Consider the following 15513-nt stretch of genomic DNA (forward strand, 5'->3'; position numbering starts at 1 on the left):
CAGGTGCTAATCCTCCCTCCTCTGGTTTATCTTTTCTCCTTTTTCTTCATCTTCTTCAAATTCCCAAATAGATTTTCATCTTTAAATAAATTTTAACCCCAAATTTGTTTTAATCCCCAAATCAATTTCCAAGCCTGCTGCCGTGAAGGAGATGTCATTGCTTTGAGGGGCTGCTGTCGTGAAGGAGTATTGTCATGGTGAAGATTTTCACTCATAAAGAAATAGGGAAAAATTTGGGGAAATCTTTGTTGCCATTGTTGTGAAGAGCTATGCCGTGAACGGTTGCTGTCGTTGCGGCGATGCAGAATGTTTGTCCTTGTGACGAAGAGTTGTTGTAGCCCTCGAGTTATTCTCTCTCTCTCTCGCGCATGCGCGCACACACACACCCAAAACACATTCGATTTTGTACCTATAAAATTGATTTAGCGAAATAAAACCCTAGAAATTGATTTAACAATTGGACTTGTGCATGCTGCTATTGAAGTGTGCGGGTGAGTATGTTTTGGGTTGCTTTGCTGTTTCTTTCCTAAATGTATAAACCAATTTCTAATCTTCAAAATGATTTTCAACCTTGTTTTGCAAATAATTTCATAAACTGATTTTGCCAAATGTTTTTTTAAACGGGTAACCCATGACCCGCTTGTTTATTAAATGGGTGGGTTAGGGTTTGCATGGCTGTGGTTCGTTTAGCATCGACCCGTTTACGACCCAGCCTATTTACGACCAGCCCGGACCCAGCCCGCGAACCCGTTTTGCCACTCCTATTCACGGTATGGTGATCTGTTCCTCCTTATCCCTAGGCAAGGGCAAGCCTTTAAACCTGTATGGATGAATGAGAACCGGTGCTTGGACCATGGGACTGAGGCTCTAAGGGTAAATTTGGAATTCTCTGACTCAAAGTATATATATATATTTTCAAAAGATCATTCAAATTGTGTATTTCTTTGGCCGATGATGAGTTTAGTATTTTTTTTTAAAAATCTCTCCATTTTTTGTCAAGTATCCATATTAAAAAAGAAACTTCCTTTTTTGAAAGTCAAACATCTTTGTATGATTGATTGCCAATCAAAGAGATCCAATCTTTCCCATTCAAACCCTGATTGACAATTAGGAGATTTTCAAATCTCCCATTTAAGGATTGACCTAATCAACCATTAAAACCTCGATTGATAATCAATGATTTTCAAATCTCTTATTAAAGAGCTGACTTAATCAACCTTTAAAACCTTGATTGGCAATCAGTAGATTTCAAATCTCTCATTTAAGGGTTTACCCAATCAACTCTTAAAACATTGATTGACAATCAAGAGATTTTCAAATCTCCCATGAAAGGGTTGACTCCAATCAATCATTCAATCCCTGATTTGCAATCAGAAGATTTTCAAATCTCATATTAAGGATTGAATTCAGTTAAATCCTGATTGGTAATAAGGAGATTTTTCAAACCTCATTTAAGGATTGAATCTAATCATCATTAAACTTTGAATACCAGTTAAGAGAATTTTCAAAGCTCTTCTCCTTAATTGATTGACTTCAATCACTCAAACCCTAATTGGCAGATAGGAGATTTGAGAAATCCTTCATCAATGGTTGATTTTAATCACATTGAAACTCTGATCGCCAATTAAGAGAATTTGCAAATCCATTAAGAATTGATTGACTTCAACCCTCCATTAAAGCCCGATTTCAATCAGGAGATTTTCAATCCCGTCAACATTGAACTCTCTAACTTCAATCATGGGACCGGGACCACAATTTCCATTAATTCATACTCAATCAATAATCCCATGCACCTCATCAAATCCCTTGATTAAAGTAATATATATTGATATCGATTTCCCCTTAATCCTAACTTTCAAATGAAAAGGTCTTCTTTGAAATTTGTTCATGGCAAGCAATCAAAACATTTTTCCATCATTTCCTCTTTTACTTTATGTTTTCAAAATTTAGGGTTGCCCAAGGCCAATCCCCTTTTTCAAACAAGAGCATGTTAGAGCTTTCAACTTTGGTTTTTGCGCTCTTGGACAATGATACTTCATTGAATGACCTAAAAGGGGAACTTTCTTTCTTTTCAGTTCTTTATTTTTAGTTAGGACACACCCACACACAGGGGTAACCGTTCTTAGAACTGGTGTTGATAGGGTGTTGGTTGACTAATTTCCCTTAAAATGGTTGGTCCTTCTCCTTCCTTGAACACAAATGTACTCTCGAATCCTTGTTCTCTGTGTCGTTGACCTTGTAGGGTTTTTTCCTTTTTTTTCCTTAAACAACAAAAATAATAAAGGTAGCGACTCTGCATTTTTAATCTTTTGCATCTTCTTAGAATCTTTGTCTATCCTTTTTGACTTCCTTGTTTAGGGGATCACCATGCAACACTCCCATTTGTTGGCACAACATCGGACAAGAATCCAGTGTCAACAATAGTTCTCCCCATTCTTATCTTTGAAATTTTATTTCATTAGTCTAATTTTGAAATTTTTTCACATATATATTTGGATTTTGTAAAATATTGACTTCCTGTCATGTTCTACTCGACTACTCCTAGTTTGACAGAAGCTCATTTTCTAATTGTTAGAATTTTGCATCATTTGTTGTAGCAAACATAGCTTCTAGAGTGTTCTGCACGTCCTTGGGTGCTTTTGTATCTTTGATGTGTTGTAAAATGTCATATTCTAGTGTTACCGCCAGCATGTATAGTGCTTTACTATCTCTCACTTTCCATTTCTTCAATTCTTCAACATGGGTGTTGTAGTCTTACTACCACCATCTATCTCCCATAAGTCTTTTTTTGAGAAAGTAAAATTGCATGCCAATTGCCCAATTATTTTAATTGTTGTGGTTGAGCTTCTTTACATTGCTTGTTGAGGTTGCAATGTGTATCATCATTACTTGGTATCAAGAGCCAAGCTTGTCTAGCATTATGCTTGCTTGTGACCGCTTATGTTGTGTGCATGAGATGGGTAATCATCATGTAAATGGTAATGTAGGTTTTATTCATTGTGTAGGATAATGCGTTAGTAAAAAGATGGGAATATGATTCCTCTGTCATTTTAATGTTTCCTAGTACCAGAGCTAGAGTAGCATAGAAAATTCATTAGAGGAGAGTAAGTTTTCATCATTCATTGTAAACCAGTTTTGTATAAGTGTTTAGCCTACTTGACTCCCTTGCTAAACACATGTTACCTACGAAGGTGTCAATAATGATATGTCGCTTTTCAATTAATTGCATGGCTCATTTATTTTCATGTTTTTTTACTGTTTCCACTTGACTTTGTATTTCATGTTTTTAAATTTGTTAGTATTGTGAAACCACAATATACTTTGGGCTAACTAGTTAAACAAGAGTGCTATGACTAGTGCCACATGGCAGCCCTTCACAGGGTGTGAAGAGTTCAGCCTGTTACACTTGATGATGCCCTGCACTTAACTGAGTAAGAGTGGTCCCAAGCCAACTGACTTCACGATACCAGCCTGTGCCCTAGCAGAAAAAATTTCCTCGTGCCACAATCACTGCAACGGTCGTTGACTGCCAGCTCTGTTGCCTTTTTTTTGGGGACTGCAGGCAGTGGATCGCAACAAAAATTAACTCTTATATATGAAAACAAATTATGTGCCAACCACATGACACTTGGATTTACTGATTATCAATAAGGCATTCACACTCAACCTCAAAACAAACATACTATTATATTATATACCCCACATTGAAAACCCAACACTGTCATGCATACTCATATACGATACACCTCAGCCACTGCATGCACTTTTTCTCTCTCTCACAGCACAATCACACAAGAATTTCTTGCTCTCACTTCCTTTGCACGGTTTCTTCTCTATTGCGCAGCCTACCTGACTTCTCTTACACAACATACACTTGATTTTCTTAGCACAGCAATAATGGAGTCCTTCCCCTTTTGTAGTTACTCAAAATTTTCTAGAATTTCCCATAGATGGCAGCAACAATTATGAAGTTTTCTTGAGAGAGAGAGAGAGAGAGAGAGAGAGAGAGAGATAGAACATCGTAAAGTGGGGGGAAAATTCTGTAGAGAGTTGGTCCTGTCAACAGTTAGAATAGGTCAGCAAAACATATTTTCTGGGTCAGCATATTCAACAACATAAATTGTAAATGGGACACTCAGTTAACGCTTGAGTACAAAACTTGCTTAAAATAGCTTGTTATATAAATTGGGGATGTTTTGGATGTTTTTACTTGTACATTTATAATATGCATGTTCCATTGTTTGGTTTTGGATTCAATTTTTTGCTGTTGGTGTTTATAATCTATGGTGTGTATGCACACGTGTGTGGTTTTTTTTTTGTGGGACTGATGTAAGGCGTGGTTATATTTGGTCCATGCTTTTGTTCATTGCAGTGGTCCCTTGCTTTTATATATATACTCAGGAAGAACAATCTTCTAGGGAGGTTTCTTCTGTTTGTTTGAACTATTCCTCGCTTTCCATCGAGGAGAATCAAAGTGATCCTGATGATGGTGGACATGAAGAAAAATGGGAGGAGGAAAGCTACGAGTATGATAGAGCTTTGAATGCTGACAGGAATTACCTCAAGTTCAAGAAGCGAATGGATGCTTATCCTGAGCAATGTTTCAGGTTTGGAATATTAGTATGATAGAACTGGTCAATAACTGCTGAAAATATGGTCATGGCAACTTGTGATAGTTACGGACTCCTCCTTTCTGCTGCTCCTTTCTGTTGTTGCATTGTGCAATTTCAACTTTACCTGACTCAAATGGGCAGTAATAAGCTATATATGAATACCCACTTTCCCAACACATTTTTTCAACTTACAAGAGCAGATAATACATAGCTATATATTTTCTGCAGTTTCAGGTAGGACCATAGGCTTTTGGCGCAATGGTTAATCTCCTGGCTGCTGCAAGCGGGACCAGGGGTTAGGGTTCAACTCCCTTTTGGGGAGTTTGTGTTTGGTGTCTGCGTGTATGCATATTTAAGTACACCCATTAGAAAAAAACCATCAAAATACTATCCTCCTTTGCTGAATGACATATTTTGCTTTAAAATGTTTTTCCTGGTGGTCTCACTCTTTCTTATTCACAATATAGATCCTGGTTTCTGGTTTTCTCACATGTTTTCATGTCCTTCAGATATTCATTTGGTGGGAAGCCACTTCTGGCTAGTGGAGAGGTAGGTGACCCTGGGACATGTGGACTATGTGGTGCATCAAGGCACTATGAGATGCAGCTCATGCCCCCGTTGTTATATTTTCTACAAGAAGCATCTGACAATCATCAAAGACATTTACTAGAAAACTGGAACTGGATGACACTCTTCGTATATACTTGTTCAAAGGTTGGTTCTTTACTCATCTTCTTCTAGTCTGAATGAAAGACTTCCCCTCCCTATTTTCATACTATAAACTTTATATATACTTCTATTAAAAGTATCTTCTCCTTTTCGCTTCCTAATATTGCCAATTTTTTTTTGAAATTCCATTGCATTCTATTTAAATAAGATAGTTGAAGGGTAAGAAGGCAATTTAAGACATCATGAAGTGCTCTACCGACTTTTAACTTCCTGTAATGAATTTTCAAACTTGTAAAACTATTCTTCCGTGACTTACTATTTTCTTGAAATTTCAACTTCTTAAAACCAACCATTTAAAACTTTATCTGTAACCCCTATTTAATGACACATCATGAAGTGCTCCACCGACTTTTAACTTCCTGCAATGAATTTTCAAACTTGTAAAACTATTCTTCCATGACTTGCTATTTTCCTGAAATTTCAACTTCTTAAAACCATCCATTTAAAACTTTATCTGTAACCCCTATTTCATGATAATGCCTGTGGATGATGCCTATAGGGAGGTTATTTATGGTCCTTTCCTATGGTCTAGAGGACGCCTCAAAATTTCTGCTTTTCTTAATTGGCTGATAGAGGATCCTGTTATGCTTGTCTGGACCGCTGGTTGTAGTATATGCGCTGCTCCCTTAGCTTATATGACCTTGTTCCACATATCTGTCTTTATAGAGCTGTTTTCGATCGTCCGATCAAGAAAAGTCCAATGGTGAAGGCTGGACTGTGGCAGAGGAAGCTCTTGCAGTGCAATTTGAGAGTTAATTTCTGTATCTCACATCTCTCTCTTGATAGAGCTGTTTTCAATCTTCCGATTGAGGAAAGTGGCGAGGGCTGGATGGTGGCTAAGAAGCCCTTGCAGTACAATTTGAGAGCTAATTTGATGGATTTGCTCGACTTCGATTTCTCTTGTGGTCTCTAGCATGGTTTGGAGAGGACACAAGACATTATATTTTTTGGATTGGATCACAGATAACTAGAATGAGTTGTTGTCACACATGCTTGATGGGATACTCTAGAGGTCTAGCTTAGTGATTCATATTTAATTAATTTTTTGGTGTCTTGTGATATTATCTTTTTCCTTCTCCCTTCCAGTCTTTTTGGGTTGTTGGGTGAGGTCCAATTTGGTGTTTATGTGCTTTGGATGCAAGATAAATATTGCATTTGCTTCTACAGTGGCTTCAAATTCCTGATTTTCAAGTATCATTGAGCTAAAGCTCATAAATTACATGGTACATTATGAGGTATGAAATTGAAACCCTTTGCTTTGCTTTGCTTTGGTTTGCTTTTTAGCTTTTTCCATATTTTTTGTTTTATTTTTTAGCTTTCACTTGCTGCTTGCGACTTTACTTGATGACCTGTGTTTCAGAACTCTGAAGAGTTTCCAAATTAACATAAGTGATCACATAAACTGTTTGCAGGTATATGTGCACATGGGATTTCCTCGTCTCGTGGCTCCATTTTATTATATTCCATCCATATCCCAATTCCATTCATTTAATATCCCTTTGGTATTATTGACATGAGAGATGTCGTTTATAGTCTATCTATTTCTATTTCTATATATGGAAAGTTTAAAAATCATATCCAAAATTTGCAATAGAAAAAAAAAAAGGGATCCTATTCCCAAATGGATCATCCGTGGAGCTCTCAGTCCAACATGAAAACCTAAGAAACTCTTCGAAAATATCGAGAGCTCGTCCCTAAGTGCTTTTAAGGGTTGCTCGTTCACTAGCTTGTAAACCCTTTGTCGATAACCATCTTGTGCTATTGCATATGAACTTGCACGGTTTGTTTACACTTTTAAATGTTGCTTAACTTGCTTGGTTTACTGCTGAGTCTTAATAGATATGATTTGCAACTGTTAGTCAGAGTTACCCAAGTAGGGCTTGAATTAGGTGACCAATTTTCAACAAAAGGGTGCGAGTAGTGTGATAAATAAATCACGCAACCACAATTAGTAACAATAATCCCAGAGAGAGAGGGGAAGAGAGATAAACATAGTATGAGGTGAAAATTTAAATGGGAAATATGGAAAAATTAAGTAATAAATTTTTATTAAATGAAAATTTATGTAGTAAAATTTAATTTAATTTTCTTTTAATTTTATTCTTAGTATCAAGCATGTTAATTATTGTAGACTAGTTATAATGAAGCTTATATGTAATTCCTCGCGTGTTTGTTGATCATATGAATGTATTTAGTGTACTCAAGTTGTGCTTGAAAGCATGAATTTCAGATTTTGATTTGAATTTGGACAAATTTTAATACCATTATATAGTATATCTTATCTAAATTTAATACAAATTCAAATTTAATCTTATGGAGAGTCATTGAATTTGGATTTGTATTGAATTTAGATAAGATATAATATAAAATTGTATTGAAATTTGTCTAAATTTATCTAAATTTAAATTTAACATATGAAATTAATGGTTCCAAACACAATATTAAATTTTCCAAATATAAGTAAAGGTCTTTGGTTTCAAACTACAATTTCATTACCATTGCACAAAAGAGGAACTCTTTCAATTTCGAGACCAACCTAACAGTTAAAAAATAAATAAATAATAAACTTATTAGCGACTCTCAAGCAATTTGTAGAGTAGGTGAAAAGTATATTATTTATGTATATATAATATGTTATGCTAACATCATCAATTTGACTGAATCAATTTCTTTTTCAAGTTGCACACTAATCCAAATTTTAAAATCATAATTCTTATCGATACCCATAAAAACCCTTTTCAATTATTTTTCCTCCTTCAACTAGTCTTCCTGAAATATTCTTAATTTATAAATTATTTTTTAGTTAAAATATTTAAAAATCATCATCTTATGGTTTTTTAATTTATTTAATTAAATTTCTTCAAAACTCTTTCTATTTCACTCAAATTTTATAAATTCTTTCTTAAAAAAAGATCAACGGATAACTTGCATTTTACCAAATCAGTTTCGTAATTATATAAATCTAATCACAAAAAAAAATAAAAAAATACACAATACCTTCTCCTTTTTTTGTGGAACAGCATAATAATTTTTTGGTTGGTTGTTTCGGCACGACTAATTTTTTACTAAATAAATGGTTATTTAAGGTTATATATTAAAAATAAAATATGCATAATTTTAAAACTAAAGAAATAAAAATTAAAAACCCACCACTATTCTTTACTGCCAAAGAGGGGATCTTAGATGGAGAATTATTACTTTTTAACTCAATTTTAAGATTCCCAAAATGCTCATATAATTGCCCAAAATTCCTATTAAGTGAAAAGGGTATGGAGGGAAAAACAACAAATTTATATTTTAAATGTAAAAAAAAAAAAATTGAGAGCCATCCAATACATAAAAATAAAAATATAATTATTTTTAAAAATAATTAATAGAACAATTTTTAAAATAAAAATATAATTATTTTTTCAAATTAGACGATGGAGAATTTTGAAATGGCAAAAGCAAAACGGACAAAACGCGAGGGCGTTCTCTCACGTTATTATTATTATTATTATTATTTTTAAATAAAAAACCAATAAAACAGATACGAATGCAAAGGGAAACACTGAAACATCGTTTGGCAAGCGAGAAAATAAATTTAATTTTGGCAAAGTTCGACTGTGACCCTTCTGTCCCTCTTCCAGACCCAGCGAAGAAAAGCATCTCCTCTCTTTTGAAGGGTTAGTTCTGTACTCTCAATTCCCCTCTCTCTCTCTCTCTCTCTAAAAATTCTCCCTTTCTGGATCTTCTTTTCTCGTACTCTGTTCTGGTCATCTGGGTACTACTAATCTTCAGTTCTAACGGCCTTCTTCGTCTTCAATCAACGGATGAAATAGGGGAACACCCAACGGAGAGAATTCATAATATCGTCGGTTTTTTTTTTTTTGGCGATTTGTTTGAATAATTTATGGAAGTGGATACAATTCAATGCACGTCATCTTCGGACGTTGGGATCTTCGAGGAAGAGATCCACCACCATCTTCATCAGCGTTCTCCGTTTTCTTCATCCCCGAAGCCCCACACCAATGTGCTTTCTCCGGCCACCAGCGTCCACGAACTCCTCGAATGCCCTGTATGCACCAATTCTATGTACCCACCGATCCATCAGGTTTGTTGATCGATTCCTTCGTTTATATTTACAGATTGGGTTAACCCTCCTAATTTTTAGATCGTCATGTTGGCTTGATCCTTATTATCATTATCAACAGGAAAATGGATCACCCTTCATTGTATAGCCTGGACCTAAGATGCCCATTTGAATACATGCTTGATCCCGCGTGAAATCAAATCCAGCAACCCTTTTTTTATTTGTTGCATTGAAATGTTTAATTCCGTGCAATATGATGGAATGTGTAGGGAATTTTAGTCTTTGGGATTTTTGGTTTCATAGGGGAGCAATCTGATGCCGTTTAGAAGCATGGTGTTGAAATTGTTTGTTGCCTGGGCCTGTGCACGCAATAATTTGGTGGCTGGCTATAGTGTTGACTAGAATTGGTAACCTGTATTCAGAATTATTGCGTTTGAAGGATTTGTGGATTCGGATTGTCTCTGTCTGTTGATGGATTTTGGCTTTGTTTGCAAATACCATTTGTTTTGACAAGGAATATATTCGGCTGAAGTGGGATTTTTTGGAGGTATATGATACATTTCTTTCTGAACGTTTTTAACATGAGGCTGATTTATTAATGAAAATCTGGAAAATTCCCGTCTCCTGTCCATTTGTTTTATTTTACATTTACTTTTTTTAGTTTTTAGTGCCATCATGATTGCGCTTATATGGTTCAGTGATAGTATTCGGTAATAGTATTCTTTTTTGCACCTGAAAAGAGTTTCTTAAAAGTTTTTTGCGGTGGCTGTGGGAATGCAGAAGATTCTTAACGTATGATGTTGTTTTCTTGATATGTTTAATTCATTGGTTGTTTATCTGAGATGAATTAAGTTGGACATTGCCAAAATGCTGTTGTTTATTTTATTTGAGAAAATACTGTTCATTTAGATATAGATTGCTTAAACAATATTACAAATTAATGCGATGCAATAAATCTGGTTGATAAAGACAAATAGAGATCCTCTTTAAGGGCTTGAAGCTAAAGCATAATTGATCTCCACCTAGTGCATCAGGAGCTTCCTAAGTTCAAAATCAAATGATTAGAGCTTCCTAAATTTTCAGAAGATTATACATAGAAAAATAATTCAGTCACTGTATGACCCCTTAAAAATTTTATTTTCTTGAGCCCCTTACATGTGACCTAACAAACAACCAATGCTCAAGGCTCCTCCATCATATGGGGGTTCTGGGCAAGGCATGATGTCTTTAGTCTTACCTCAACATTTGGAGAAAGTTGCTTTCATGACTTAAAAATGTGTCTTATTACATGTGACCTGACAAACAACCAATGCTCAAGGCTCCTCCATTTGGGGGTTCTGGGCAAGGCATGATTCTTTAGTCATACCTCAACATTTGGAGAAGTTGCTTCCATGACTTGAAGACATGATCTTAAGGCTTGAGTTAGACACCCTTACTGGATCAAGACTTGTCTTTACTTGAGCCCCTTAAATGTATATTAAGAAAAAAAAAATTATGTTTTTGCGTACTCATGGGAAGTTCTTGGGGGAGTGTGAAGGGTCAAACATGGCACCTCAGCCACCTCATGCATGCTTTGGTTGAAGGCCAGCCAACAACTGCTCCACCTCTTGGGGTTTATTTTGTGTGCATGTGTAGCTCTCAAGGGGAGTGGGAAAGGTCAAATATGGAAATTAATTTTTTTTTAGTATGAAGGCCAGCTGAATGCTGATGCACCCCTTGGGGGTTTATTGTGTGTGCATGTGTAGCTCTCAAGGGGAGTGGGAAAGGTCAAATATGGAAATTAATTTTTTAGTATGAAGGCCAGCTGAACGCTGATGCACCCCTTGGGGGTGAAATCTCTTGATCGAAGGGAGCGGATAATTTTTTCAGCATTCATAACATATCAAGTGTGTCAATGAATTTAGCACTGCAAATTATGCAACTACTATGGTTTGATTGATTATGGTTATCAACAAATTCCTCTATACTAATAGATCTTTTTGGTTTAGAGTTGATATGCCGTATAAACAAAAAATTTATCAAATTATAGTGAAAGAGATGTCTAATATACTTTATTTCGTTTTATTTGATTGCATGTAGCTCATGCATGCACCACTAAAGCCAGAACGCCAAGAACCAATTTATAGATATATATGCATGGGCTGCCATATGATGAGTCTAAACTCACACTTTGTGAATATTTCAAACTTGCGAGGAATCTGAATCAACTGTTCTGTTTCTTGTTTGAAATTATAACTTTAATTTGTTGAAATGTACCTTTTTCCATGGGGAAAAACTATTTTTTTACCCTATAAACAGGAACAGTATGAGCATAACAATGCTGACAGCATATTTAATTAATGATAAACAAAGAAATGGCTTTGAAAGTGGATAAAGAATTTTTTAAAATAAAATTTTTAATGTGTTGATTTTGCTATGTCAAAAATGGAAACTATGCAATGTGAAAAATGCAGGATAAGGTTTTTCCGCACGTCTATTGAACTTTTGAAGGACATGAAGGATATAGAGTGCACTCTTGTGGCCCAATTGTTTGAATTGGGGTAAAAAAAAGTTACAAAATAATGCAATGAGTGAGAAGGGATAGTTTGAGGACATGAAAATTTTTTTACTGTCTCGTAAAGATTTTGGTTGATGGGATTTACATGGCATTAGCTAGGTCTGGGGCATACGCAAATGATCTTTGGTTTGTGATAAAACTTTTGATGGTATCTTGATGGTTTAGATTTTTAGGCTTCCGTTGTACATTTTATAGGGATGTGGGCTTCATTGTGTTTTGTATTTTTAGCTTAAGAAAGGAACAAATTGCAAATTTTGTGGTTCAGGGCAATTATGGTGAGAAAAAATCGGCGGTTGCTGGCAGTTACAATTGTTGGTCTTTTATGAGCAGACCTCTCCTCTGCTGTGGAGCAGGGATAATTTTTTATTTTTTATTTTTCAAAATAGATTCCATTTTAAATAGCTTCCTATGTGGTGTTCTTGTATGATGAGCTTTTGTTTATGCTTTTAAAACATGTAGTATATGCTTGTTAATAATATTTGGCAAAATATGGTAGTAATAATTTGTCATTTTGCAGTGCCATAATGGGCACACTCTGTGTTCCACCTGTAAAATTAGGGTGCACAATCGGTGCCCCACTTGTAGACAAGAGCTTGGAGATATTAGGTGTCTAGCATTGGAAAAAGTGGCTGAGTCGCTTGAATTGCCCTGCAAGTATAGCTCCTTGGGATGCCTGGATATCTTTCCCTACTACAGCAAACTCAAGCATGAGGCCCAATGTATCTTCAGACCATACAATTGCCCTTATGCTGGATCTGAATGTTCTGTTGGTGGAGATATCCCTTTCCTGGTCACTCATCTGAGGGATGATCACAAGGTGGACATGCACTCTGGCTCCACATTCAATCATCGTTATGTCAAGTCTAATCCTCGTGAAGTAGAGAATGCGACTTGGATGCTCACAGTAAGTAAAGTTCATAAAGGTTTGATTTGGTGTTTCCTGATTTTGCAATTAGAAATTTTTTTCTTGGTATTTTGAAATTAAGAGTGATTTAAGGTGTCATTGCTGCACTCTTTAATAGAGCATGGTTAGAGATGTGGGATTTAGTAGTTGGCCCTGGGAATAACTTGGAAAATATTAGCATTGCATGTTTGGATTATAGAGCTCTTTTATAACCAACAATATGACAAAGTGAAAAACAATAACTGAGCCTTCATTCCAACTATTTGAGGTCACCCACATGAATATTTCTTCTGAGGGCGGACCTTGGATCAACAGTAAGGTTGTTTTTTTGTGACTGGTTGGTCATATGTTCAAGTCTAAGGAAATGACCTCTCTGCATAAAAGCAGGGATGAGGCTGTATATACAGTGATGACCCTCACCCTATCATCACACAGCTGGGAGCCTTGTGGCCCTGGGATGTCCTTTTTTATTTTCCCCCCCTCATAATTCCCTCTTCTCCATTCTTAGCTTGAGGCCATCCCCAAAATTTACTAAATACTTCTACTGTTTTTTTAAATTAATCAAAATAATCAAGAGACTGAACTTTTGAAGTTATGCAGTGTGTGCAAAGTTATTGAACAGTGTGCATGTTGCTTGGCCTCATTCTCCTTTGCTTTGGATGTGTAATTTTCTGAAAGCAAAGGACATGACTAACGGGTGGCGACACATATTGACACCTACAGTGGCATGCATGTTCTTCTCTTAATTGCTGGAATTTAGTGGATACAACTTCCCTTTATAAAATTACCTCTTCGTTAAGAGAGTCTAAGGTGGACTTTTCTCTCTCTTTTTTTTGGGTTGGGGGGTAGAGGAACCACGTGCGTCTGCCATTTTGATAATGATGCAGGCAATGGAAATATCAGTTTTATTTGCCCTGTAATTGATTCCATTGAACAAGGGAATTCTGGGAAGAAGGGTTGGTGAAATTGGTGGCCTTTTTGTAAATATACAGACGTAATTTGCTTGTGCTCCTACTACATGCTAACTTTTCTTCTCTGCCCATCAATTTATCAGGTCTTTAACTGTTTTGGTCATTACTTTTGCCTTCACTTCGAAGCCTTTCAGCTTGGCATGGCCCCAGTTTACATGGCGTTCCTTCGTTTCATGGGTGATGAGATTGAGGCCCGGAATTTCAGCTACAGCCTGGAGGTGGGGGCGAATGGTAGGAAAATGATATGGGAGGGAACCCCGCGGAGCATTCGAGATAGCCATCGAAAGGTCAGGGATAGCCACGATGGCCTCATAATTCAGCGTAATATGGCACTCTTCTTCTCAGGTGGGGACAGGAAAGAGCTCAAGCTTCGGGTTACAGGACGAATATGGAAGGAACAGCAGAACCCAGATGCTGGCGTGTGCATACCAAATCTTTGCAGCTGAGGCATCTTGGATTCATCCATGCTTTGGCGTTTCTTGTCTTGTGCTTGATTCACTTGCTTTCACTTTCCTTTGCTGCTTGTATGTATGGCTGGCAAGTTTTGTTAGCTTGTTTTCTTGCGAGGGTGGAGATGTGGGGATCTTTAAAGTGTGTGATGCTAAATGTTTGAATGTGGGTTTATATATACTGTCTAATGAAGATTCTCAGAAATCTCTCTATCTAAATCACCAGGTGGTTGAATTAATGAGACCCTATGTTGTAAACAGTAATTTTCTGATCGATGCATTTGCATTTTGCACCTGATGCTATGATCATGCTAAGATGAACTGAGTTTTAAGCTTATTTAGAGAATCTTGAGATTACTTGAACTAGATGCTTGCGAGAAAAATCAGACATTTCTGCGTTTCATTTCTAGATTTTTATTAATTACAAACATTTTATGAATGCTAATCGTGAAGTGTTTTTTTGTTTTTTTTTGTTGAGAAAATCGATATTTTCACCTTTCATTCTAGATTTATTGTAATTACAAAAAATTCATAAATGCTAATCATCCAAGTTTTTGGCTTTTCATTTCTGGATTTTCAAGAATTACAATAGTATATTGTTTTCAACTTTCCAAGACTAAGAAATCAATGCTAATCATGTAACTTTTTTGAGAAAAATCTCATATAGGCATTTTTCGCTTTTGATTTCTAGACTTCCAAGTCATAAAATTTCGGACGTGCTAATCATGTAAGTTTTTTCAAGAAGAATCAAACAGGCATTTTTGGCTTTTCATATTAGTAACTACAAAAATTTCACCTTGTTTTTAATTTTTCGAGACTTAAGAAATCTATAAAACATAAGAATGCTTCCCAACCTTCTTATACAAAGCTGAAAACAAAGTAGTGTTTTTTTTTCTAAAATTATTTACTACAACAATTCGAGCTCTTATCCTAAAAAAGCTCATCAAGATTTCTAAATTGGAAGACAATCAAGAGGCTCACATGAAAGGAAATGAGTAGATGAAGACAGCTTGGGCATTTGCTTCATCCCCATGTACACTTGATGCTGAGGTACTTCTCAGTCGAGGCAACTTTTCTTCACGGTTTACACAAGCACTCATACACTAACATATCTACTGAAAAACCAAGAGTCCATTTAGTTATGAAACAATTTTCATTTTACATTTTAGTCTAAAGAATTAAGAAACAAGTTAACTAATTTTTCTATTTTACAATATT

At 35.9% G+C, this 15513-nt stretch overlaps 2 protein-coding genes across 6 annotated transcripts in view; both read left to right on the top strand.

Moving 5' to 3' along the window:
* LOC131157014 (uncharacterized) overlaps positions 1–7126 on the top strand; it is a 40791-nt gene extending 33665 nt beyond the window's left edge. For 3 of the 5 annotated variants that reach the window (XM_058110837.1, XM_058110838.1, XM_058110834.1), the window contains exons 6-8: positions 4373–4607; positions 5123–5327; positions 6009–6607. In XM_058110837.1, the coding sequence (XP_057966820.1) occupies positions 4373–4607; positions 5123–5327; positions 6009–6098 (530 nt within the window). In that variant the 3' untranslated portion in view covers positions 6099–6607. Of the gene's footprint in view, positions 1–4372; positions 4608–5122; positions 5328–6008; positions 6608–6754 lie in introns of those variants that run through there. The other 2 variants (XM_058110835.1, XM_058110836.1) reach the window with 1 other exon arrangement.
* A 1614-nt stretch (positions 7127–8740) lies between these two features.
* Positions 8741–14629, top strand: LOC131157015 (E3 ubiquitin-protein ligase SINAT5-like). The gene is made up of 4 exons (XM_058110839.1): positions 8741–9007; positions 9164–9435; positions 12489–12875; positions 13930–14629. The coding sequence occupies exons 2-4, from the start codon at positions 9235–9237 to the stop codon at positions 14290–14292; spliced, it is 951 nt and encodes a 316-aa protein (XP_057966822.1). The 5' UTR covers positions 8741–9007; positions 9164–9234; the 3' UTR covers positions 14293–14629.
* Positions 14630–15513: the final 884 nt, after the last annotated feature.

This window comes from Malania oleifera, chromosome 6, assembly GCF_029873635.1.
Source record: "Malania oleifera isolate guangnan ecotype guangnan chromosome 6, ASM2987363v1, whole genome shotgun sequence".
Classification (NCBI taxonomy): Eukaryota; Viridiplantae; Streptophyta; class Magnoliopsida; order Santalales; family Ximeniaceae; genus Malania; species Malania oleifera.